We start from the raw sequence: 24,922 nt of genomic DNA, 5'->3' as shown, positions 1-24,922 counted from the left end.
CCTCATGCCCTTGACTTCAAGGATTGGGCTAGCATTTTGCAGCAGATTGACATAGCTGGATCAGTAATTTTGAAGATTTCTTAGAGGTCAGTGGCTCACTGCTGGCATGAAGTTTTGACCAGTTGACTCCACCTCATCAATAATCATGATGTCACAGTTAATTTCTCCTTAGAAGGACTTTTAATCAGACAATCCCTGCTGAGGGCTCATAAACAGTGATTTGCCAATTCAATTGTTGTAAGTTATGTTTCAGTTCCGGTGACAGGCTAATAGTTGTACATTACTGGGAGCTGTGCCATCGTCTACAAGTTCATCTTCATGGATACAGTGATGTAGTGTCTGTAGATCTCCTTGTGAAGCCAATCTAGTGAAGAACAGAACAGAAATTACTCCGCCATGCCTTCGTTGCATTCAGCAGGACAGTCAGAAACAAGATGAGATTTACTTTCCATGAAATAATAAGTCCTGCTTGCCATCCCTTTTAGAATTATATAATTTCTCATTGCCCGATTTCTTCCACACATGAACCTCTGGAACTCTAAGGGGAAGGCAGAAAGTGTTTTCAGACACACACAGCAGAAATAACAAAATTAAAGTGATATCAAAGTGAATATCACTTTTTAACAAATTTATTTTCAGTTTGAACTTCTATTTATGTTATAAGAAGCCATATTGAATGAACTCTTTCTGGTGAACTTTACTGCAGTTTCTCTCAAATGTACAAATATTGGGTAGATATTGGGCCTTCGATGGACTGAACTGTGATTGCATGAAAGACCTTTTCATTATTGTAGTCCCATGGAAATATTTTTAGAGAATATATTTTGAAATAAATAGAATAAACTTATTAACTTGTTTGTGGTCAACTCTGTTAATAATAATTATTTTGTGATTGAATGAGATAGCTATTTTTGCTGAAAATACCACAATTTGAAATGTTGTTCCTTTTTCTGTCTATAGTGATATACCTAGAATTCCGGAAAGTTCCCATCCCCCTTTGGAGTCTAGTAAGTATTTATAAGAAAGAGAGGGATTTGGTTTTTGAAACTGAGTTTTTACACTTCATTCATTGTATTATTCTGAATTAAAGGGAATAATTTCCTGTACTGCCCATAAAACCCGGGCTGATATTAGAACGGAAGAACCAGGAGCCAGTAGGCCTCGGGCCTGCGCCTCATTCAGTTTAGATCATGGCTTATCTAATTTTGGCTTCAACCACACATTCCTGTTTTGTCCCCATTCCACTCAACTCACTTGTAGTTCTGCCAATCTCCACCTTGAATATATACAATGACTCCATCTCCATAGCTCACTGGGGTAGAGAATTCTAAAGTTTCACAATCCTTTGAGAGAAGAAATTACTTTTCACCTATGTCTGAAATGGGTGATCCCTTACTCTGAAATCATGTCCCTAGTTCTAGATTTCCTCACTGGGGAAGTAGTCACTCATCATCCACCCCGGCAGACCCCTTCAGAAACTTATATGTTTCAATATTTTTCTAAATTCCAGTGAGTATAGGCCCAATCTTTTTATGTACATTGATCCCTTCATTCCAGGACTCAACATAGTGAACTTTCCCTACACTCCCTGCAGGGCAAACATATCCTTCCTTAAGTACGGAGACGAAAACTGGTTGCATTACTCCGGGTATGGCCTCGCGAGTGCTCTATAAAGTTGCATCAAAACTTCCCCACATTGAAACATTGAAACTCCCTACCCCTTGCAATAAAAACCATCACTCCACTTGTGTTCCAAAATACTTGCTCTACTTACATGCTAATATTTTGTATTTCATGTATGGGGACCCCAGATCCTTTTTGCTGCAACATTTTATCATCTCCATTTAAATAATAATTTACTTCTTCATTCTTCCTTCATTAGTGGATAACCTCACATTTTCCCACATTGTCCACTTGTCAACTCCTTGCTTACTTAACCTATGTCGATCCCTTTGCCAGCTCTTTGTGTCCTTCTCAAAACCTGCTAACTATTTATCTTTGTATCATCAGCAAATCTGGCGACAGTATTATTGGTCCTTTCATCCAAGTTATTGATATTGATTTATTAATAGTTGAGGCCCCCAGCAAGGATTCCTGTGGCATCCAATCCCAACTCACTGTTTTCTGTTAGTTCCCTGCTCCATGCCAGTAAATTAGCCCTAAATCTGTGTGCTCGTGTGCAGTAACCCTATTGAATCCCTTCTGGAAATCCAAATACACAGTATCTACTGGTTCTCCTTTATCTGCCCCATTTTTTACATCTTCAATTTCAGCAAATTTGTGAAATTCCATTTTCCTTTCTAAAACTATGTTGACCATGCTTGATTGCATTATGATTTTCTAAATATCTTGCTATTTACATAGATTCCAGGATTTTCCCAATGACAGATATTGGGTGGCAGGCCCTACTGCATTCCATCTCCCTCTCTTTAATAGTGGTGTTAAATTTGTTGTTTTCCATTCTTCTGGGACCTCTCCAACATTAGGGAATTTTGGTGGTTTACAATCAAGTCATCCACTATCTCTGCAGCCACTTCCTTTAAGAGCACAAGATGCAGGTCATCAAATCCAGGGAAATTGTTGGCCTTTACCTCATTAGTGTGTCCAGCATTCTTCACTAGTGTTAGAGATAGTTTTTGGTTCTCCCTCTCCACCCTTATAGCCCTTTGTTTTCAATTATTATTGGAATGATTGTAGTGTTTTCTATCGTGGACTCCAATCCAAAATAATTATTTAGAATATCTGATATTTCTCTACTTATTAATTCCCTGGTCTATCCTCTTTAACTGTTATCTTCCTTGTTATATACCTGTCTGTTTTACATTATTTGCTGGTTTTTCTATCTTTATAATTTTTTCTGTCATCCTTTGCTGGTTTCTAAAAATTTCCCAATCCTTGCAACGCTGAATGAGTTTTCATGCAGGCTTTGGACAGGATGCAGAACAGGTTCACCAGGATTTTGCCTGGATTAGAAAATATTAACTATAATGAGAAGTTAGACAAACTTGGATTGCTTCCTCTGGAACGTCAGAGGCTGAGGGGAGATCTGATAGGGGTTTATAAAATTATGAATGGCATAGATAGGGTAGATAGAATCTTTTTCCAAGGGTGGAAATATCAAATATTAGAGAGTGTAGATTTAGGGTGAGAGGGGAAGATATGCAAGGCAATTTTTTTTTACACAGAGTGTTAGGTGCCTGGAACACACTCCCAGGGCAGGTGGTAGAAACAGATATGATAGCAACGTTTAAGAGGTATTTAGAGACAGGCACGTGATCACAAAGGGGATAGAGGGATGGAGACCATGTGCAGGCAGAAAGGATTAGTCGATATTGGCATCATGGTCAGAACAGACATGGTGGGTCAATGGGCCTATTCTTGGGCTGTTCTTTTCTATGTTCGATGATTAATTTAATGACTATTTTTACTCTAAAACCTACTGGGGTGTTTGTAATTGCTTCCAAAACCGAGCTGCTGCTCCATGTTTCAGTGTTGGTTATGTCACAGCTTAAACCAAGTAGAACGGCATAGACAGGAATAGATTGAGAAATCAGAGAGAGAATTTTGTGCAGTCCTGGTCGCCTGATTATGGGAAGGGTGTGGAGGCTTTGGAAACGGTGCAGAAGAGGTTAACCAGGATACTGCCTGGATTAGAGGGCATGAGCTATAAGGAGGGGTTGGACGAACTTGGTTTTTCCTGGAGCGTTAGGGGCTGAGGGGAGATCTGATAGAAGTTTATAAAATTATGAGAGGCATAGATAGAGTAGACAGTCAGAAACTTTTTCCTAGGGTGGAAATGTAAAGTACTAGAGGACATGCTTTAAGGTGAGAGGGGAAAAGTTTAAAGGAGGTGTGTGGGTCAAGTTTTTTTTAACACAGAGAGTGGTAGGTGCTTGGAATGGATTGTCAGGGATAGTGATGGAAGCAGAAATGATCGTGGCATTTAAGAGGCTGCTAGGTAGACACATGAGTATGCAGGGAATGGAGGGATATGGATCATGTACAGGCAGAATAGATTTAGTTTAATTCAGTTTTGTGATTGGTGCAGACATCGTGGGCCGTAGGGCCTGTTCCTTTGCTATGTTCTATAACAAAATGAAGAGAGGGATAATCACTGATGCCACATTCAAGACCTACAGCTTATGTTGGTATAAGGTCTCTAGTTATCTTCTTTCTGAAATTACACCCATCCTCCACACCTGCTTAATGGGCACACATACACTCATGTACAAATACATGTGCATGAAGAGCCACAAATAGACACATTTCACATCATTGGATTTATGTATTTGTGCTTTAGATTAAAGAGCGAGGATACAATATAGGGTGTCATGAGCATTATCAAAACATTGATGGGTATTCCTGGACTGAGAATTGTGATGTAATATAGTTGCTGTAATAATAAGTTTCAGAGCTTTGCAAATAAATTTCAGGGATTTTTTTTTAACACCAGGACTGCACTTAAAATTCAAGACTGAAAGTTATTTCCCTAAAACTGGCCCGCAGTTTCCTCTCACCTTCTCCATTGTTACTAAGGCCTCTGATTACCCACTGTTTGCTTACTTGTCGCTGTCCCAGGGCCACAGAGCTTGACACTATTTGAGTGGGAGCTGCACGCTTGTATTCCTCTGGGAGGAGATGGCTCTGATGACATAAGATTGTGAAAACTGCTGCCTATTATAGAAAGGAAACTATGGAGAGGGTTCAGAAAAGGTTTACCAGATGCTGCTTGGATTAGAGGGCATATGCTATAAGGAGAGGTTGGACAAACTAGGGTTGCTTTCTCTGGAGCCACATAGGCTGAGGGGAGACCTGATAGAAGTTTATATAATTATGAGAGGCATAGATAGAGTAAGTAGCCGGTATCTTTTCCCCAGGGTCGAAATGTTTAATACTAGAGGGCATGCATTTAAGGTGAGAGGGGGAAGGTTCAAAGGAGATGTGCGGGGTAAGTTTTTTTTACACAGAGTGGTGAGTGCCTGGAATGCACAGCCAGGGGTGGTGGTGAAGACAGATATGATGGAGGCATTTAAGAGGCTCCTAGATAGGCACATGAATGTGCAGAGAATGGAGGGATATGGATCATGTGCAGGCAAAAGGGATTAGGTGTCATTAGCTTAATTAGTTTGGCACAATGTGGGTTTTTCTCGTGCTGTACTGTTCTATGTTCTATTTTTAAATTAATTGGGTTCACTGCTCCAATTGTCCATACTGTCCAAAGCTTAGGGAAGCATTGTGTGAGATGGCATTAGCACAGTGCCCTATTCTGGAGCTGCAGGCCACAGTCTGCCTACGCAGACACTAGTCTGGATTGGATGTGGGGTTCAATTGTGAGATCCAGTCAGCAAATGAATCGCAGATGACTGAGTACAGAGGCCCCATCCCTGAAATTCCTCTGACAATCAGCATAGGGAAAGTTGTTGTCAATTTCAATCATTTTTGAAGTCAATAATTTGAGAAAGGAAAAAAAACTGAATGAAAAATAATTTAAAATGTGTCTATAAAATTAAAACCGTTAAGTTACAGCAAAAGAGTTTTTATAATGTATCTTGCCTTCTTCATAATACTTGTCCCTTCAATCCTTTTGTGAAGTCCAGTGGTGGACCACACCAACAGATTATGCCCTACAAATCTGTCAGGAAATCATTGTCATTAGCATATCACATGTGCAAAGTCGTGGACCAACTTGATTTTCAAAAGCTGAACACTAGCAGTTTCAAATAGAGCCATTGACACCACCAGCATGAACTGGCCCATGGGATGCTACAACTTTGCACTGCTTGTGGTGTTTGGTCCATCCTGGATTCTAAGATCCACCTTGAAACATAGAACAGTATAGCACAGGAACAGGCCCTTCAGCCCACAACGTCTGTGCCAACTAAGGTACTTACTTGAGCTAGTCCTATTTACCTGTATTTGGTCCATATCCCTCTAAACCTTTCCTATCCATGTACCTGTCTAAATGTCTTTTGAATGTTGCAATTGTACCTGTCTCTCCCACTTCATCTGGCAACTCGTTCCATATACCCACCACCCTCTGTGTGAAAAGCTTGCCTCTCACGTCATTTGAAATCTTTCCCCTCTCACCTTTAAACCAGTGCCCTCTAGTTTTAGACTCCCCTACCCTGGAAAAAAGACTGTAGCTATTCATAGAACATTACAGCACAGTACAGGCCCTTCAGCCCACGATGTTGTGCTGACATTTTACCCTGCTCTAATATCTATCTAACCCTTCCCTCCCACGTAGCCCTTCATTTCTCTATCACTCATGTGGCTATCTAAGAGACTCTTAAATGTCCCTGATGTATCTGCCCCCACAACCTCTGCCAAAAACTTACCTCTGACATCTTGCTTATACCTTTGTCCAATCACCTTAAAATTGTGCCCCCTCGTGTTAGCCATTTTCAACTGGGAAAAAGCCTCTGAGTGGACTGCCTCTTATCATCTTGCACACCTCTATCAAGTCACCTCTCATCCTCCTCCTCTCCAAAGAGAAAATCCCTAGCTCACTCATGCTCTCCAATCCAGGGAGCATCCTGGTAAATCTCCTCTCCACCCTCTCTAAAGCTTCCATATCCTTCCTATAATGAGGCAACCAGAACTGTGGTCTAACCAGAATTTTATAGCGCTGCAAAATTACGTCTTGGCTCTTGAACTCAATACCCCAACTAATGAAGGCCAACACACCATACACCTTCTTAACAACCCTATCGACCTGCGCAGCAACCTTAAGGGATCTATGGACGTAGACCCCAAGATCCCTCTGTTCCTCCATACTGCTAAGAGTCCTGCCATTAACCTTGCATTCTGCCTTCAAATTCGATCTTCTGCCCCTGATGATTTTGTATCCCTCTATAGGATCACCCTTCAGCCTCTTAGACTCAGCGGAAAGCAGCCTATCCAGTCTCTCCTTATAACTTAAGCCGTCCAGTTCTGCCAACATCCTTGCAAAACTTTTCTGTACCTTTTCCAGCTTAATGACATCCTTCCTCTGGTATGGCAACCAAAACTGCACACAGTAGTCTAAGTACGGTCTCACCAATGTCTTGTATGGTTGTAACATGACATTCTAACTCTAGTACTCAATGCCCTAACCAATGAAGGCAAGAATGTCAAATACCTCCTTCACCACCTTGGTTACCTGTGTCGCCTCTTTCAGGGAACTAAGTAGTTGTACCCTAGGCCTCTCTGTTCTATAACAATCTCCAGGGCCCTGCTGTTCACTATGTATATCCTGCCCTGGACTAACTTTGCAAAATACATCACTTTGCACTTGTCCAAGTTAAATTCCATCTGCCATTCCTTGGCCCACTTTCCCAGTTGATCTAGATCCTGCTGTAGTCTTAGATAATCTTCTTCACTGTCCACTAACCACCAATTTTGGTGTCATCCACAAATGTAGTAACCATGAAGGTGAAGGGGTAGCAGCTAGTGCATCCTGAGATGAGGGGGTAGGGACCCAGTATATTCTAAGGTGAAGGAGCAGAAACCCTGTAAAACCTGAGAGAACGGGGTGGGGTTCCAATATATTCTGAGATGAAGGGATAGGGACTTAATGTAACCTGAGATAAAGGCGTAGGGGCCCAGAGTATCCCAAGGTAAAAGTGGTAGGAACCCAGTGAATTCTGAGAATAAATTAGGACCAAATATATGTTTTTGTTTTCTTTCAACACAGTGTATGATTCAAAATTTATGTAATAATGATAATCATATTGGCAATCTTGGAATACATCATTTTCTATTTCCTTGCCACCCGTGGTACAAAGTTTCTGCTTTGGTCTTGTACCCATTAATTATTTTGTGTCCTTGCCCAAATTCATTACACAAAAGATACTCAATTGTTATTCCTCAGGGCTGCATTTAATTTTAGGTCTGAACAATAGGTCCATGTCTAACCCACCAACTTATCAAGTATCCTTGATTTATATTTACCAGTTGACTAACATATTGTAAATCATGGCCTGCCGAGAAACATTGCTTCCAAGTGAAGCATAACTTACATCGAACAAACACATAATTTTATTTCTTGACATTGAATTAACAATATGATTTTATATACATTCACGTTCATTGTTTGTAATGCCACTGGGGTACAGCTAGTAGAGGCGGTCTTTCACAGTGCCAGAGACACCCAGGTTCAATCCTGACCTCGAATGCTGTCTGTGTGGAGTTTGCACATTCTCCCTTTGACGGCACTGGTTTCCGCTGGGTGCTCTGGTTTCTCTCCATGTCCCAAATACCTCTGGGTTGATAGGATGTGTGGCCACTAAATTGCCCCTCTTGTGTAGGTAAATAGCAGAATCTGGGAGGAATTGAGAATGTTGGGAGAATAAAAAATGGAATTAATGTAAATGGGCATTTACGTTGGAGGGATATGGGCCAAACATGGGCAAATGGGCATCCAGCTTAGATGGGCATTTTGGTCGGCATGAGTTGGGCCGAAGGGCCTGCCTCCATGCTGTATTACTGTAGGTCCCTCTTTGTTGGTCTGTACAGACTTGCTGGGCCGAAGGGCCTGCTTCTGTGCTGTATGACTTGATGACTATTATACATATTTACATTAGTACTAAATGTATGCCAAGCATCTCCATAAATGGAAGCATTGTGAGCAAACGTTTATCTTACCAGGTTCAAGTTCCTTTGAATCACAGAAGATGGAACGACCCTGTATTTCAGTCATTTCTCCAACCAGCCCAGGAGCTTTGAAAGATGCCCCTCAGGTCCTACCTGGACAGCTCTCAGTGAGTAAAACAATAGAAGTAAATACACACGTTGAGAATAACCTTTACCTTTTTAATTGATATATATGCATTCTGTAACTAGGTTAACAGCTTTGACAAATGAAACTGTAAAATGTGGGAGAAAGCTTTACCACCTTGTTGTCGTTAGGTAGTAATCACTTGGGTGGAACATTCGACTGGCCCCCACTGAAGACTCATAATTTTTTGATTTTGTTTTTTTATTTCTTTTCACTTAATGCCTAAACATAGAAAGAAAAAACTAACCAATAATTTGTCATTTATTTTCTTCAGTATTTTGTTAATATAGGTTCATACCATTTATCAGCATTAAGTTATTCATTGATACACATATCCAAACAAGTGGAGTGGATGATTGCTAAGTCCTAGGAAAGTGTTTGTTGACTATCTTGAAACGAAGTCATTAGAAGTAATTGTGGGTGATTATTCAGCCACATATAAGCCTAATGCAACATTGAACTTCTTCAGTGTATTGGTCTATTTAGTATTGAAATTATCCATTGTTTTGGATAAGACAGAATAATTTAAGTTTCAAAGCAAAGGATAAACTTATACACAGCTGAGATCTTGTCTTGGAATGAAGAGCAAGAAGGGAAAGATTTGAAGATGGAACATCACCATGAACATCACTTCAAGAAAACATGTTCATCAAATAACAAATACATAACCTAATGGGATAAAAGAATCAATAGATAAGGGGTCTTATGGTTGAGAAGTTGTTACTGCATGTTGATTTTTTTTGATGATGTTGAATGATTATGGTGTTGAGATTGTTCAGCTGCTTTCATCACCTCAGCTAATACAAATGAAAAAATACAGAGGATTACAGAAGTCAACCCAAAGGACACCCCACCTGCCCAACATCTTTGCATGGAGATTTTCAATGCCTGTGCAATTCACTCACCTACCTACATTTCCATTCCTAATCCTCAGGAAAACACATTCAAAGCAAACCTTTTCACTCTTCCAAGCAAAGGCATTAAATTGACTGTGTCATGGGATGCCCAGATATTTCAAAGATTCTGGTTATCTAGCAAATCTTCATCTTAAGTCATAGAAATAATTCTACATAAAATAATAACTATGGGCTATTCCACCTCCCCTCCAGGAGAAGTAGTGAAAGGCGATAAAGGGCCTGTGTTTTCACAGGGTTTGTAGAGTTTGTTTCTCACTCAACACATAAAAAGTACAGTAACACAAGAACCACTCTGGATCTTGCAGTGGGTAAAGAGCCAGAACAGAATGGAGAACGAAAGTATCTTAGTTCCCATGATCACAATTTAGTGAACCAAACATCCACTCACCAGCTTGCTGGTCATAAAGTAATTATTTCATACATTGTCCATTTCCATGTGATTGGCTGGGAATTGAACTTGCTGATTCTTTGATGGCCCTTTCCTCTAACTTTTCTCTTTTCGGTAATAGAACAATTTGTTCTTTATGATTTGATTTCATAGCTTCTTTTTGCTTTCATGACTGACTCCTCAAGTTTTCCATATTTGGTTTCATCCTCCTGTCCTACCAGCAGAGCTTGAGCAGAACAATCATTGACAAAAGTTCGAAAAGTAAGAGGAGATGGTCCAGGTAAAGACAGATAGACAGACAGACACACACACACACACAACAGCCAGTTACAGTTGTTCTGATATATAAAATGGGAAATGGAATAAGTCTCTTCAGCTGAACAACAGAGGAAGGAAAAATACTAAACTCTGCATGAAAGTAAGTAGTAGAAGTAGAAAGCATAATAGTCACAGATTCTGATGGATAAATCATACTGAATTAAGCTGATAGGATTCTTTGATACAACAATGGAAAGAGCCCACAAGTTTAGGCAGAAGAGTAAAGAGACAACGTGATCTAGAATTATCGGGCCAGAACATGACGCCTGTGGCGAGCTGCCCAAATTCCGATTGCCCATATTCTGTTGACCAATGCAGTAAGCTGAGACTCGCCTTTTCTGGTTTGGGCTCATCTGAATGCCCAAAGCTATCCACTCCAAAATGGCTAGGTCCTGCATGTTGGCAGGATCTTTTGAAATATTATTACATGGGAGCCAGCATAAATCCTCAAAGCAGCTGAGAAAATCCTGAAAGCTGGCCAAATCATATGTCCAGGCTGGGTAAACATAAACATTCAAAAACTATTAAATTATTGAAACAATTAAATACTATTGCAAATTAAAGCATATTTTTAAGCAAACAAATGATTTTTTTTAAAAAGCTCAATTAATTCTATAATATGTAAATTAGTTAACATGCAACTCTCCTTTGCAGTAATTCTTCTCCATTCATATGAATGGACTGGCTGGTCTGCAATGTATCTGATGTTGAGATCTGAATGTCTGTGTCAAGATGATAGGTGTTTTAAAGTCTTAAATAGACAGCACCTGCTGATTACAACATCGTCTAGTCTGCCATTATTTCACCATTAACAAAAGCTCACTGATATGAATTCCGGTTGGTTTGAGTATATACATAGTCACAGATCAGCTGAGGCTTTATAAGTTTTCCCTTTACCACTAGATTATGAGGTCAAAATATCGACAGCAGCTCCTGCTGTAGATTTCTGTCTCCTGACCAAGGCTAGAAAGTCTCTCCATGGTCTGAAAGCAAAAGGAACTGCTGAAAATTTGAAATAAAAATAGAAATTGCTGGAAACGCTCAGCAGGTTAGGCAACATTTGTGGAGAGAGAAACAATTAAAGTGTCAGGTTGATGACCTTTTAATTGCAACTGGAACGTTCCAATGAAGGGTCACCAACTGAAATGGTCTCTCCATGGGTCTGTCAGAGCAAATCAGAACTGGAGCTTAGACTTGATAACCTACCAATAATTACCAATCAGGCTTAGAGATGAAAATTGCCTATTTAGGAGAATGATTGGTACCTCAAAAAGAGGCATCGCCTCGGAGAGGAAGAGAAGGACTGGAGAAAGAACAGTGTCCCTCGTGGGACACCGCAGATCCTTTGCCAAATTAAAATCTGTTTATGTGCCTATCTACACAGGAAATATCTGAAGTAGTCATAGGCTAGTGCCCCACAGCTTAATGTTAAGATATAGCCATTTGATGGCTGATCATGATTAAATAATGAAGCCCAGATGGTATCCATACTGATATCAGGTAATTTGCATATTTTCAAATCTCATTAACAGAAGAATTTTAGATTTGGGATTAACACTTTTACTCAAGTAAATAGAGCTACATGGCCTCAGTCTCTTTACATTTTGAAAAACTTGCAATTGGACAGTTGTTAAAAAATAATTAATAATCTGGCCAGAATAAAATTCTAAGGAATGGCAACTGATATTTTAGCGCCTGTACGCCCATTATTAACACAAACACGAGTATATAGGAGGTACTGAAAGTCTAACATTTTGCTGTGTAAAATTTTTTAAACAATGAGGTTTCCACATGATGCATAGACTTCATAAAATGCATTGTTTTCACAGGTGAAACTCTGGTATGATAAAGTAGGCCACCAGCTGATAGTTAATGTGTTACAAGCCACGGAGCTTCCTTCCCGAGGGGATGGTCGGCCCAGGAATCCTTATGTAAAAATGTACTTCCTTCCAGATCGAAGGTGAAAATTGAGAATCAATTTTTAACTTTTTTTTTTAATTTTAGCTGCACATATGTCTGTGTTGCTGTGTAGTAGGCATACTGTTGTTACATCTCCAATTATTTCTTTGCTTTCATTAGAATGACAGTCAACTGCCTGTCTGCTTTGCAACCATTGGTCCTCACGTTTAAAAGCCCTTACCCACCCTGCTAGATAAAAAAGATTGAGAACAGCATTGGATTATCAGAGTGGATGTTGTTCCCCTTTAGATTGTCACAAATCGCACTGTAACTTTACATGGAATAAAGTCTGTGAAATCCTGCATTGAGCAGAAATTCCGTATACATGTTGAGGATCAAATCTTATGAAGGACACAAGGATGGTTGGATAATGCTAGCCATTAAATTGGTAAATTGATAAATTGGTTTATTATTATCACATGAACCAAGGTACAGTGAAAAACTTTGTTTTGCATGCCATCCATACAGATCATTTCATCACATCAGTACATTGAGGTAGTACAAGGAAAAGCAATAACAAAGAAAATGCAGTGCAGGCAGACAACAGGCTGCAAAGCCATGACGAGGTAGATTGTGAGGTTAATAGTCCATTTTACCGTAGAAGGGAACTGTTCAACTGTCTGAGAACAGTGGGATAGAAGCTGTCCTTGACTTTAGTGGTATGTGCTTTCAGGCTTTTGTATCTTCTGTCCGATAGGAGGGGGAAGAAGAGAGAATGTCCAGGGTAGGTGGGGCCTTTAATTATGTTGGCTGCTTTACCGAGGCAGTGACAAGTGTAGACAGAGTCCGTGGAGGGGAGGCTAGTTTTCGTGATTTGCTGAGCTGTGTCCACAACTCTCTGCAGTTTCTTGTGGTCTCGGGCAGAGCAGCTGCCTTGCCAAGCCATGATGCATCCGGATAGGATGTTTTCTCTGGTGCATTTATAAAAATTGGTGAGATGTCAAAACTCTTTAGCTTCCTGAGGAAGCAAAGGTGTTGGTGTGCTTTCTTGGCCAGGGCACCTACATGGTTGGGCCAGGACAGGCTATTGGTGATGTTCCTGTTCAAATTACCATTGTTCCTGTTCCTCATAGGCCAAGTTACTTCTCACTGACAACCAGGTTAATAGAGAAACTGGATCAGGGTCCACAGTTTCCAAGCCAGATCCATACCCTGGGTAAGCTCAGAACTTTGCAGGATGCATTTTTTAAAGTGGATAGATTAAATTAGAAAGGCTCATGTGCCGGTGATATATGAGTGTATTGGCTTTATTACCATTGGCAGAAGAATACTATCATGCAATCTTTGTATGCATCTTCTGCATTTCTAGCTAATCATGTGGGTGTAATCTTTTTCTCATTTGAGGAAAACTTGCTTCCATCTTACTTCTGTGGGTTTTGAGATCCTACCCAGGACCCAGAGATGCTGCCACAGGAGGGACAGGTGGAGTTTGAGGGGGTGGGTGGATGGCTTGATAGGGTTCTTGCATGCTCCCTTCAGCTGCTTGTGCTTGGTCTCTCCGTGCTTCTGTCAGGGAGCCTCAAGGTGCTTGATGCCTTCTTCAATGTTTCTCTGCCAGTTTAAGCAGATTGGACAGGGAATCCCATGAGTCAATGAAAATGTTACATTATCTCAAGGAGGTTTAAAGGTCTTCCTTGAAGCATTAGAACATAGAACATAGAAAAACTACAGCACAATTCAGGCCCTTCAGCCCACAAAGCTGTGCCGAACATGTCCCTACCCTAGAAATTACTAGGCTTACCCATAGTCCTCTATATTTTTCTCAGCTCCATGTACCTATCCAACAGTCTCTTAAAAGACCCTATTGTATCCGCCTCCACCACCATTGCCGGCAGCCCATTCCACACATTCACCACTCTCTGAGTAAAAAACTTACCCCTGACATCTCCTCTATACCTACTCCCCAGCACCTTAAACCTATGTCCTCCTGTGGCAACCATTTCAGCCCTGGGGAAAAGCCTCTATCTACCCGATCAATACCTCTCATCATCTTATATACCTCTATCAGGTCCCCCTCATCCTCCTTTGCTCCAAGGAGAAAAGGCCAAGTTCCCTCAACCTGCTTTCATAAGGCATGCTCCGCATTCCAGGCAGCATCCTAGTAAATCTCCTCTGCACCCTTTCTATGGCTTCCACATCCTTCCTGTAGTGAGGCGACCAGAACTGAGCACAGTACTCCAAGTGGGGTCTGACCAGGGACCTATATAGCTGCAACAATACCTCTCGGCTCCTAAGTTCAATTCCCCGATTGATGAAGGACAATACACCATATGCCTTCTTAACCACAGAGTCAACCTGCGCAGCCGCTTTGAGCATCCTATGGACCCGGACCCCAAGATCCCTCTGATCCTCCACACTGCCAAGAGTCCTACCATTAATACTATATTCTGCCATCATATTTGACCTACCAAAATGAACCACTTCACACTTATCTGGGTTGAATTGCATCTGCCACTTCTCAGCCCAACTTTGCATCCTATCTATGTCGCTCTGTAACCTCTGACAGCCCTCCAAACTATCCACAACACCCCCAACCTTTGTGTCATCCACAAACTTACTAACCCACCCCTTCACTTCCTCATCAAGGTCGTTTATAAAAATCACAAAGAGTAAGGGTCCCAGTACAGATCCCTGAGGTACACCACTGGTCACTGACCTCCACGCAGAATACAACCCTTCAACAACCACTCTTTGCCTTCTGTGAGCCAGCCAGTTCTGGATCCACACTGCAATGTCCCCTTGGATCCCATGCCTCCTTACTTTCTCAATAAGCCTTGCATGGGGTACCTTATCAAATGCCTTGCTGAAATCCATATACACTACATCTACTGCTCTCCCTTCATCGATGTATTTAGTCACATCCTCAAAAAATTCAATCAGGCTCGTAAGGCAGGACCTGCCCTTGACAAAGCCATGCTGACTATTCCTAATCATATTATACCTCTCCAAATGTTCATAAATCCTGTATTGTCTCTGTCCTTTGGGGAATTTCTTGTCATGCAGAGCTCAGAGAAGAGTGTGTGGTTTGGGAGTCTTGATGCCAAACATGAGCCTTGGAAATTTACCTGCAAATTTGGAAGATTTTACAAAGGTAGCATTAGTCATCCCTCTCCAGTGCTTAAAAGTATTAGTTGCTTATTATCTCTGATGCATACCAACAGGCGGGAATCACTGCTACTCAGTGGACCACGAGGTTGGTATCAAGATTGAGATGTTGATCATGAAGCACTTCTCAGTTGGGTGAAGGTTGTGGAGGCATTGGTGGAGTTTGTTTTCAATCCTGCAGCAATAGATGGCAGTGTTGCACCACATAAACTCCATTCTCACTAGACTATGGAATTTAAGAGATGACAAAACTTAGTATTCTTATAAAAATCACAGCTTAGCAGGACCATAATAGCACCTTTTTAACATAATATTTACATAAGTCCTTTGATGTTTTTATAATGAATTCAAACTGACAGATTCAAACAGAATTTCCATTCTGAAGAAATCAGAAGTAGCAGAGACATGTATTTGTTTGTGTTACACGGAATACATTTTCATAAAATAAAGAAATTTGCTCGATGATAGTTGGAGAAAGGTGATTTTGACATGTGGTCATCTTAATGGCAGTTGGCATCATGTGTGTTCTCTGTTCAAAAGGAAAACATGTTTAAATCGCATTCCCATTGTTATCTCACAGCTCCCCAAGTTATTATTCAATACAGTGATCATTTCCTTCATATTCTCACTCTTTAATCTGCAACAGTTTTCACTCCTTTCGTATTAAAATTAGAATCTTCACCAGCCTCTCTCAATCAACATTGACAAATCATGACAGCTTTACAGAGGCTGGAGAGATGAAAATTGTTCCTGTTACCAGATGTTTCAACGTCAGGGGCACAATCTAAAATCTGGGGGAAAATTACAAGGGAAATATGAAGAAAATCTTTTCACAAAGGAAATAGTGATGATCTGGAACTCACTGCCTATCAGGGAGGTGGTCAATAAGTCATTCAGAGCCTTTAGAGTCATAGTCATACAGAAAAAGGCAGTAAAGACCACCATGACCACAATGGCCAGCGGGGACACATCCGTAATTAATCCCATCTTCCAGCTGTTGGTTTATAGCTTTCTCTGCCTGGTCAATTCAAGTGCTTATCTAGACACTTCCTAAATGCTGCCAACAACTCTGCTTTCACCATTCTCTCAGGCAGTATATTCCACTTAGTTGCCACTTTCTGTTGTGGAGCCACAGGAGATGGGTGAGGTCTTAAATGAACACTTCTCATCTGTATATACAATGGAGAAGGACATGGAAGCTGGTGAGTTCAGGGAAGAGAACTGTAATATCCTGAAGCATTTCAACATCATGAAGGAGGAGGTGTTGGTGGTCTTGAACTGCATGAAGGTAGATAAGTCACCGGGGCCTGAACTGATGTATCCGAGGATGTTGTGGGAAGCAAGGGAGGAGATTACTGGGGCCCAGGCAGAGATTTTTCTATCTTCTTTAGACACAGGTGAGGTACTGGAAGACTGGAGGATGATTAATGTTGTGCCTATTTCAGAATGGATGCAAGGACAAGCCAGGGAACTATAGGCTGGTGAGCCTTAAATCAATGGTGGGAAAGTTACTGGAAGGGACTCTGAGGGACAGGATTTATTTTCCATTTGGAAAGTCAAGGACTGATTAGGGATAATCAACATGACTTTGTTTGTGGAAGGTCATGTGTCGCAAAGTTGATTTGCGTTTTTTGAGAAGGTGACGAAGAGGATCGACAAGGGCAGGGTGGACTTCAGCAAGGCCTTCTACAATCTCCTGCATGGTCAACTGATCCAGAAGGTTTGGATACATGAGATCCAGGGTGAGATTGCAATTTGGATACAAAATTCGTTCAGTGGTAGGAGACAGAGGGTTACTTTTCAGATTGGAGGCGAGTGTGTCGCAAGGATTGGTGCAGGGTCCCTTATTGTTTGTCGTATATATTAATAATTTAAAAGAGAATGTTGGTGGCATGATTAGTAAGTTTGCAGATGACACCAATATTGGTGGTATTGTGAGTAGTGAAGAAGATTGTCTAAAGTTGCAACAGGATCTAGGTAAACTAGGAAAATGGGCAAGGAAATGGCTGATGAAATTTAACCCTTACAAGTGCAAAGTAATGCATTTTTGGAAGTTAAATCATCCAGGGCAGGAAATACACAGTGAGTGACAGGGCTGTGAGGAGTGTCATTGAATAGCGAAGCCTTGGAGTATAAGTACATAGTTCCCTGAAAGTGATGACACAGGTAGACAGAATGGTGAAGAAAGTGTATGGTATGCTTGCCTTCATCAGTGAAGCATTGAGTATTGGAGTTGGGATGTCATATTACAGTTATATAAATCATTGGTTCGCCACACTTGGAGGACGGGTACTTGGATAGAAAAGGAATAGAGAGATACAGGCCTAATGTGGGCAAATAGGATTTGCGTAGATTGGCATCATGGTCAGCATGGACGAGTTAGGCTGAAGGGCCTGTTTCTGTGCAGTACAGTTCTATTACTATGGTTAACTGGAGTTGCAGCTAACTGGAGGGTGGTGTGTGGTTAGGTTCCATGGGTAACGATGCCAAGTCCTTTGATTTTCATGATGATAAGGGCTAATTGGGTGGGCAGAGGGATGGCAAAAGGAATTCAGTCTGGAGAAGTGTGAGACAGGTAGTGATGGGATTTAAAGGCAAGAGTCCTCGCCCTGAAACGTTAGCTGTTTCTCTTTCCCAGAGATGTTGCCTAACCTGCTGAATGTTTTCAGCATCTTTTGTTTTATTTCAGATTTTCAACATCTACATTTTTTTGATATTCAAGCTTTTATTGGCCAAGACTGAGAGGCTACTGCTGGAGCATCATGCACAGTTCTGGTTGCCGCATGATGCAAACGATGTGACAACATTAGAGAGAGTACAGAGGAAATTTATGAGGATGCTGTCAATGATTGGGAATTATAGTTATGAGGGAGGTACTGTCTGGACTGGGTTTTTTTTACTTTGGAATAAAGGAGACTGAGAAAGGATTTAATCAAGGTGTTTAAAATTCTGAGGCCAAAACACGGTGAACAGGAAATACCCATTTCATTTCGCAGAGAGGTTAATGTAAGTTAGTTGCTGGGATGATTCAAGAAAAAGATTTTCACCCAAAGTAGCAAGGCTCTAATGTTCCCAGTTTGATTGAGTGATGACGGCAAAAACTCCTATCAGATATAAACTCATCTGGGTCAGCACTTGAAGAACCCCTTGAAGGTATATGGTAAAAGTTCAACAGCTGTGATCTGGAACGAAACTAAATAGTTCCATTTGTGACCAGCATGGACATGGTGACCCAGCTGGCCTCCTTTTATGCACAATTTGTTCAGATACCGGACAAAGGATTCAGAGCACTAGACTAACAATCCAGGGACCAATGTTCAAATCCCGCCAAAGCAGCTGTGGAATTTAAATTCAGTTAATATACTGTAGATTGCAATTTGTCTTAAAAATGGCAATCACAACAATTACTGGCCTTTCATAAAAAAGCCGCTTGGTTCAGTTGAGGAAGAAATCTCACAGAGATTGGAGGACTAGAGAGTAGCCAATGTTGTTCCTTTGTTTAAGAAGTGAAATAGGGATAATCCAAGTAATTATTAGGCTGGTGAGCCTCTCATCAGTGGTATGGAAGCTATTGGAGAGGACTCTTAGAGATAGGTTATGCTCACATTTGGAAGAATGTGGGCTAATTCGGGACAGTCAGCATGGGTTTGTGGGGGACAGGTCATGTCTTACAATCTTGATGGAGTTTTTTGAGAAGGTGATTGATGAGGTAGGGCAGTGGATGTTGTCTACGTGGACTTTAGTGAGGCGTTTGATAAGGTCCCTCACAGTAGGTTGATCAGGAAGATTAAGATGCATGGGATTCACAGTGACTTGATAGCTTGGATTCAGATTGGCTTGCCTGTGAAAGGGGGTAGTAGTGGAAGAGTGTTATTCTGGTTGTTATTCTGGCTGGAGGTCTGTGACCAGTGTGTTATGCAGGGATCAGTGCTAGGACCTCTGTTGTTTGTGATATATATAAAGAATATAATTATAAGTGGGCATCACCCACTCTGTGCCCTCTGAAAAAGCTGGGCAAACTATTCAGTTGTACCATAACTGTTTGGAACAAGCAGAGAAACTTAGATGGACCACCAGGCATTGACGTCTGCACCAGACACTGCTAAGTCACTTCCTGCCCAGCCCAACTTGTAAAGTCCTCTTCACATCTGGAAACTGGTATTACATAGTTTGGTCAAACAGAAGCCTGACATTTTGTTTTCACAGAATTGTACCTTATAGACAGCTGTCCAACTGGTCAATTACGATCCCATTGGCAAGACAGACCCACCAGAGGTTGCAGCACGGTGGTATACTCTCAGGAGGGAATAGCCCTCAAAGTCCTCAACATTGATTCCAGACCCCACAAATTCTCATGGAATCAGATCAAGGAAACCTGCTCCTGATTCCCACTTACCATTCTCCCTCACTTAATGAATCAGTGCTCCTCCTTGTTGAACGACACACGATACAAGTACCAAAGTTAGCAACGGCACAGAATGATGTCCATCACCAAGAGTGGCTTGGTAGCACCACCAGTCACCAAGCTGGTCATATTCTTAATGACATAGCTGTCAGACTGAAGACCTTTGCTTCAGACCTGGCCTTCTCTTGTAGCCAAGTTGTTCCAGTACAGTTGCAATGCAGGTGTCTACCCAACAATGTGGAAAATTGCCCAGGTATGTTCTACTTACAAAAAGCAAGACAAATCAGAATGATAGCAATGCAATGATAGTGTTGTTAGCAGTGCTATGAAGCAACATTTATTCATCCATAACCCGTTCACCATTTCCCAGTTTAAGTTTCACCGGTACAACGCAGCTTCAGACCTCATGATAGCCTTGGTCCAAACATGGACCATAATGCGGAGTTCCTGACATGAGGAGAGAGTGACTACCTTGACATCTGACCAAGTGTGGCATCAGATTACAGTGGTAAAATTGAGGTTAGTGAGTATCAAAGGGAAAATACTCCAATGGTTGAAGTCATACCTCACACAAAGATGTATTGTTGTGGTTGCCTGAATTTGATGCCTAGTCAGAATCAGGTTTATTATCACTGACACGATGTGAAATTTGTTGTTTTGTGGCAGTAGTACAGTGCAAAGACATAAAAATCTATAAATTACAAAAATAATTAAATAGTGCAAAAAAAAAGGAAAATGAGGTAGTGTTCATGGGTTCATGGATCATTCAGAAATCGGATGGCGGAGAGGAAGAAGCTGTTCCTGAATCATGTGTGAGTCTTCAAGCTCCTGTACCTCCTCCCTGATGGTAGAAACAAGAAAAGGGCATGTTCCAGATGATGAGGATCCTTAATGAGGGAAGCCACCTTCTTGAGGCACCACCTCTTGATGATGCCCTCGATGGTGGGGAGGGTTGTGCTGTGATGGAGGTGGCTGAGTCTATAACCCTCTGCAGCCTCTTGCAATCCTGTGCATTGGAGGGTCCCTACCAGGCTGTGATGAAACCTGTCAGAATGCTCTCCACTGTACATCTGTAGAAATTTGTAAGAGTCTTTGGTGACATACCAAATCTCTTCAAACTCCTGAAGTAGAGCCACTGGCATGCCTTCTGAGATGATGATCTGTCCAGTTTTATTCTTTCTCTTTGTTTCCTGGCAGTTATGGTGCAATGAGTGGCTTGCCCAGCTATTTCAGAAGGAATGGGGTGGGTCATGATTCACTTGTAAATCTGCTAGAGTTCTTCAGGGTATTGTGTTGATCCAGCTACCTTCAGCTATTGTATCCATGACCTTCCTTCTGTCATAAGATCAGAAGTGGGGATGTTGGCTTACAATTGCAGAATGTTCAATTCCATTCACAATTCTCCAGCAACTACCTTAATGTGCATTCCCTCTGCCACTGCCACACGATGGCTGGAGTGTGTGTCATCTACAAAATACACTGCAATTACCTGATGGCACTTCCCAAATCTGCAACCCCTACTCCTATTACCAATGTGGTCAAGGACAGCAGGTGCATGATTCCCTTCAAGTCGCACATTGTTGTACTTATTGTGGCCATTAGCCTATCAATTGCTTTGCTAGCTCCTAGCAAAGCAATCCCATCGGTTCAATTCCCTATCTTTTTCACTGGTAGTCCTGCAGCTTAGTCTCTCTCATATGCTCATCAACTCCCCTTTTTATATTTTTAGCCACTTATTTAAGAGGCAGTTTACAGGAGTTAATTAATAAACCGGCATGATTTTGGGATGTAGAAGGAAACTGGAGCATCTTGTGGAATCCCACACAGTCTCAGGAGAATGTACAAGACAGCATCGGAGGACAGGATTGAACTGAGAAGCCTGGAGTTGTGAAGCAACAGCTCTAACATTGACCACCTTGGTGATAGAAGTAGGGGTCACAAATCAGTGTCCTGTAAGTCCTTTGTCCTTGTTGGGTTTAAATTCTGGAAAGCATCATTGAAATAGCTCCACCAGAAGGACTGCAGCAGATCCGGAATGCAGCTCACCACCTTTTTGAGGGCAGTTAGGCATGGAAACTAAATGCTGGCCTTGCCAGTAATGCCAAGATTTCAAAAACTGAATGAATATAATCAGTCAGAATGAACTGTAGTCTTCCACTAATTAGTTCCTCCCATGGTGGTAATATTTTTGCGAGGCGCTTGACCAGTTGGATTTCATGCTGTTCAGTGCAATCATTTGCTGCCTGAGTCCCATCATAGACAAGCAAAATTACTGCTCAAGCTAGTTTGCCAATGCTTCAAAGGGTATTATCATGCTTAAACGATATGCAGATACTTGAAGAATTCAAGAATGCAGATACTTCAATACTTGAAGAACTGTGGCATGGCACTGATGCCACACAAGGCCTCCTTCAACATCTTTTATTTTCCACATTTCTGTGATACTACCCTGTTTGAGCTTCTGATAGCCAATGGGAGATCACACTCATTTTTATAATTTGATCAACAAATCCTGATCTAAGTGAGAACTTAGTCCTCATATGATGGAACTCCACCTTAATATGTGAACTGTACTGGCATAAACAAGATAAGAATTAGTTGCATATTACAATTTTCAGTTTACATTTTCCAATGCTTCCTAATTTCTTCATTATGCTTTCTAAGTTGTAATGGGGTGGAGCTTTAAAGTGAGTAGACAACTGTTTTCAATAATGAGAAGCCACTGATACAAGATTAAGTGCAAGTGATGGAGAAAACAAGTGAGGAAAATTGTGAGATTGCGTGGAATCCAGGGAAAGCTGGCCAATTGGCTTGATGTAGGAAGCAGAGGGTGATAGTGGAAGGTTGTTTCTTGGACTGGAGGCCATGACTAGTGGTGTGCCTCAGGGGTCGGTGCTGGGCCCATTGTTGCTTGTCATCTCTATCAAAGATTTGCATGAGAATGTACAAGGCATGGTTAGTAAGTTTGCGAATGACACTAAAATAGGTGGTATCGTTGATAGTGGAGAAGGTTATCAAAAATTGCAGCAGGACTTTGATCAGCTAAGAAAGTGCGCGAAGGAATGGAAAATGGAGCTTAATTCAGACAAGTGTGAAGTGTTGCATTTTGGAAAGTTTAATCAAGGTTAGGACTTTCACAGTGAATGGTGGTGCCCTGGGGAGTGTCGTGGAACAGAGGGACCTAGGAGTACAAGTACATGGTTCACTAAAAGTGGAGTCACAGGTAGACAGGGTGGTGAAGAAGGCTTTTGGCATGCTGGCCTTCAGTCAGGGCATTTAGAAGTAGGGAGGTCATATTGCAGTTGTACAAGATGCTAGTGAGTCTGCACTTGGAGCATCGTGTTCAGATTTGGTTGCCCCGCTATAGGAAAGATGTTATTAAACTGGAAAGAGTGCAGAAAAGATTTACAAAGATGTTGACAGGACTCGAGGGACAGAGTTTAGGGTGAGGTTGGATAGGCTAGGACTTTTTTTCTTGAAGCGTAGGAGACTGAGAGGTGATCTTATAGAGGTGTATAAAATCATGAGAGGCGTAGATTGGGTGAATGCACTCAGTCTTTTTCCCAGGGTTAGGGAATCAAGAACTAGGGGGCATTTAAGGTGAGAGGGGAAAGACTTAATAGGAACTTAAGGGGCAACATTTTCACACAGAGGGTGGTACGTATGTGGAATGAGCGACCATAGGAAGTGGTTGAGACAGGTACAAGAACAACTTTTAAAAGACAGTTGGACAGGCACATGGATAGGAAAAGTTTAGAAGGTGATGGGCCAAATGCAGGCAAATAGGACTATCTTGGATGGGCATCTTGGTCAGCGTGGGCGAGTTGGGCCGAAGAACCTGTTTGCATGCTCTATGACTCTCAAGTACCACTCCAAAGACTTGAATACAATGGTCCCGGATGGCACTCTAGCACAGTACCAATGGAGTGCTGCACTGACAGATTGCCATCTTTTGGTGAGACATTAAACCAAGGTTCTGTCTGCTCTACCTGCATCTGCAGCACCACTTCAAAGAAGGGCAGGGGAGTTAGCCCAACTTTTTTCCTCAATTAATGCTTCTAAAATTGATTATTTGGATATCTTGCTGATTTTGGGAGCTTGCAACATACAAGTTAGCAGCCGCATTTCCTATATTTCAATGGTGACTACTCTCTGATGTGCTTTATTGCCCATAAAGTACTTTCAGATATTCCATGGGATGTATAAATGCATTTTTGTTTTCCTTCTTTCAGGATTGTAAATTGAACTGCAGTGGTATCATATATCATTTAGGTCCACTTTGATTGTGTGTAAGCTGTGCATGTTGTAAAGAATTGTACTTTTTCATACCAGTTCAACTTTCCTCCAGAAATTTCACAAGTCAGAGTCTCAGCTTTTGACTTAATGGAGTGTATAAGATTCAGATGCTTTGCACATACAGTATATCACATTACTGATAGTCATGGAGTCACACAACACAGAAGAACATCTCTCGGCCCATTATATTAATGCCACTAATCAGCCAGCTATGTTAATCCCATTTAATAATCCCAAGATCGGGGCACTTTTACTTGGTATTCACCCATCCATGAGGCAGCAGTGCTAAAGCACACTTACAATCATAGGGTTATACAGCACGGAAACTTCTTCATTAAACTCAAGGCCCCCAAATTTAAAGAGGATGAAACTGCAAATGAGATTGAATGATCGTTGCCAGTTCTTTGCGATGGAGAAAAAAGACTGGTTATGGGCATTGCAAGTTGATAAATGTAACTTAAATATGTTACAAGGCCTGAGGTTTGAGATCAGTGGTGAAGTGACAATGCTTGCCACTGATCTTGGAAAAAGCTACCCTCAAAGATGTAAAAACCTCTGAACTTTTTACAGAGTATAAAATAAAGCTGGAAAGGTCCATATGACTGACAAGCTGAAATATCATAAATCAAGTTTTAAGATATTATATATTGAATATTTTGTTGTATAATCCATTATATGTTGAAATATTTGTGTGAGGAAATTAAAACACAAGCATATTTTTTGAGCCATTTGGTTTATTAGCCATTCACAACATGCCTATTGTGCATTCAACAACA

At 41.2% G+C, this 24,922-nt stretch overlaps 1 protein-coding gene across 18 annotated transcripts in view; it reads left to right on the top strand.

The window, feature by feature from the left end:
• The window catches only part of LOC127575471 (regulating synaptic membrane exocytosis protein 1-like), a 587,418-nt gene that overhangs the window by 365,552 nt on the left and 196,944 nt on the right, over positions 1–24,922 (top strand). For all 18 annotated transcript variants that reach the window (XM_052025399.1, XM_052025392.1, XM_052025387.1 and 15 more), the window contains 3 exons: positions 961–1,007; positions 8,629–8,741; positions 12,211–12,341. In XM_052025399.1, coding sequence (XP_051881359.1) covers positions 961–1,007; positions 8,629–8,741; positions 12,211–12,341 — 291 coding nt within the window. The remainder of the gene's footprint in view (positions 1–960; positions 1,008–8,628; positions 8,742–12,210; positions 12,342–24,922) is intronic.

The sequence above is a fragment of the Pristis pectinata genome, chromosome 10 (genome assembly GCF_009764475.1).
Source record: "Pristis pectinata isolate sPriPec2 chromosome 10, sPriPec2.1.pri, whole genome shotgun sequence".
Classification (NCBI taxonomy): Eukaryota; Metazoa; Chordata; class Chondrichthyes; order Rhinopristiformes; family Pristidae; genus Pristis; species Pristis pectinata.
Note: the sequence above shows the minus strand (reverse complement) of the source record. Positions and strands in the feature narration are given on the sequence as shown.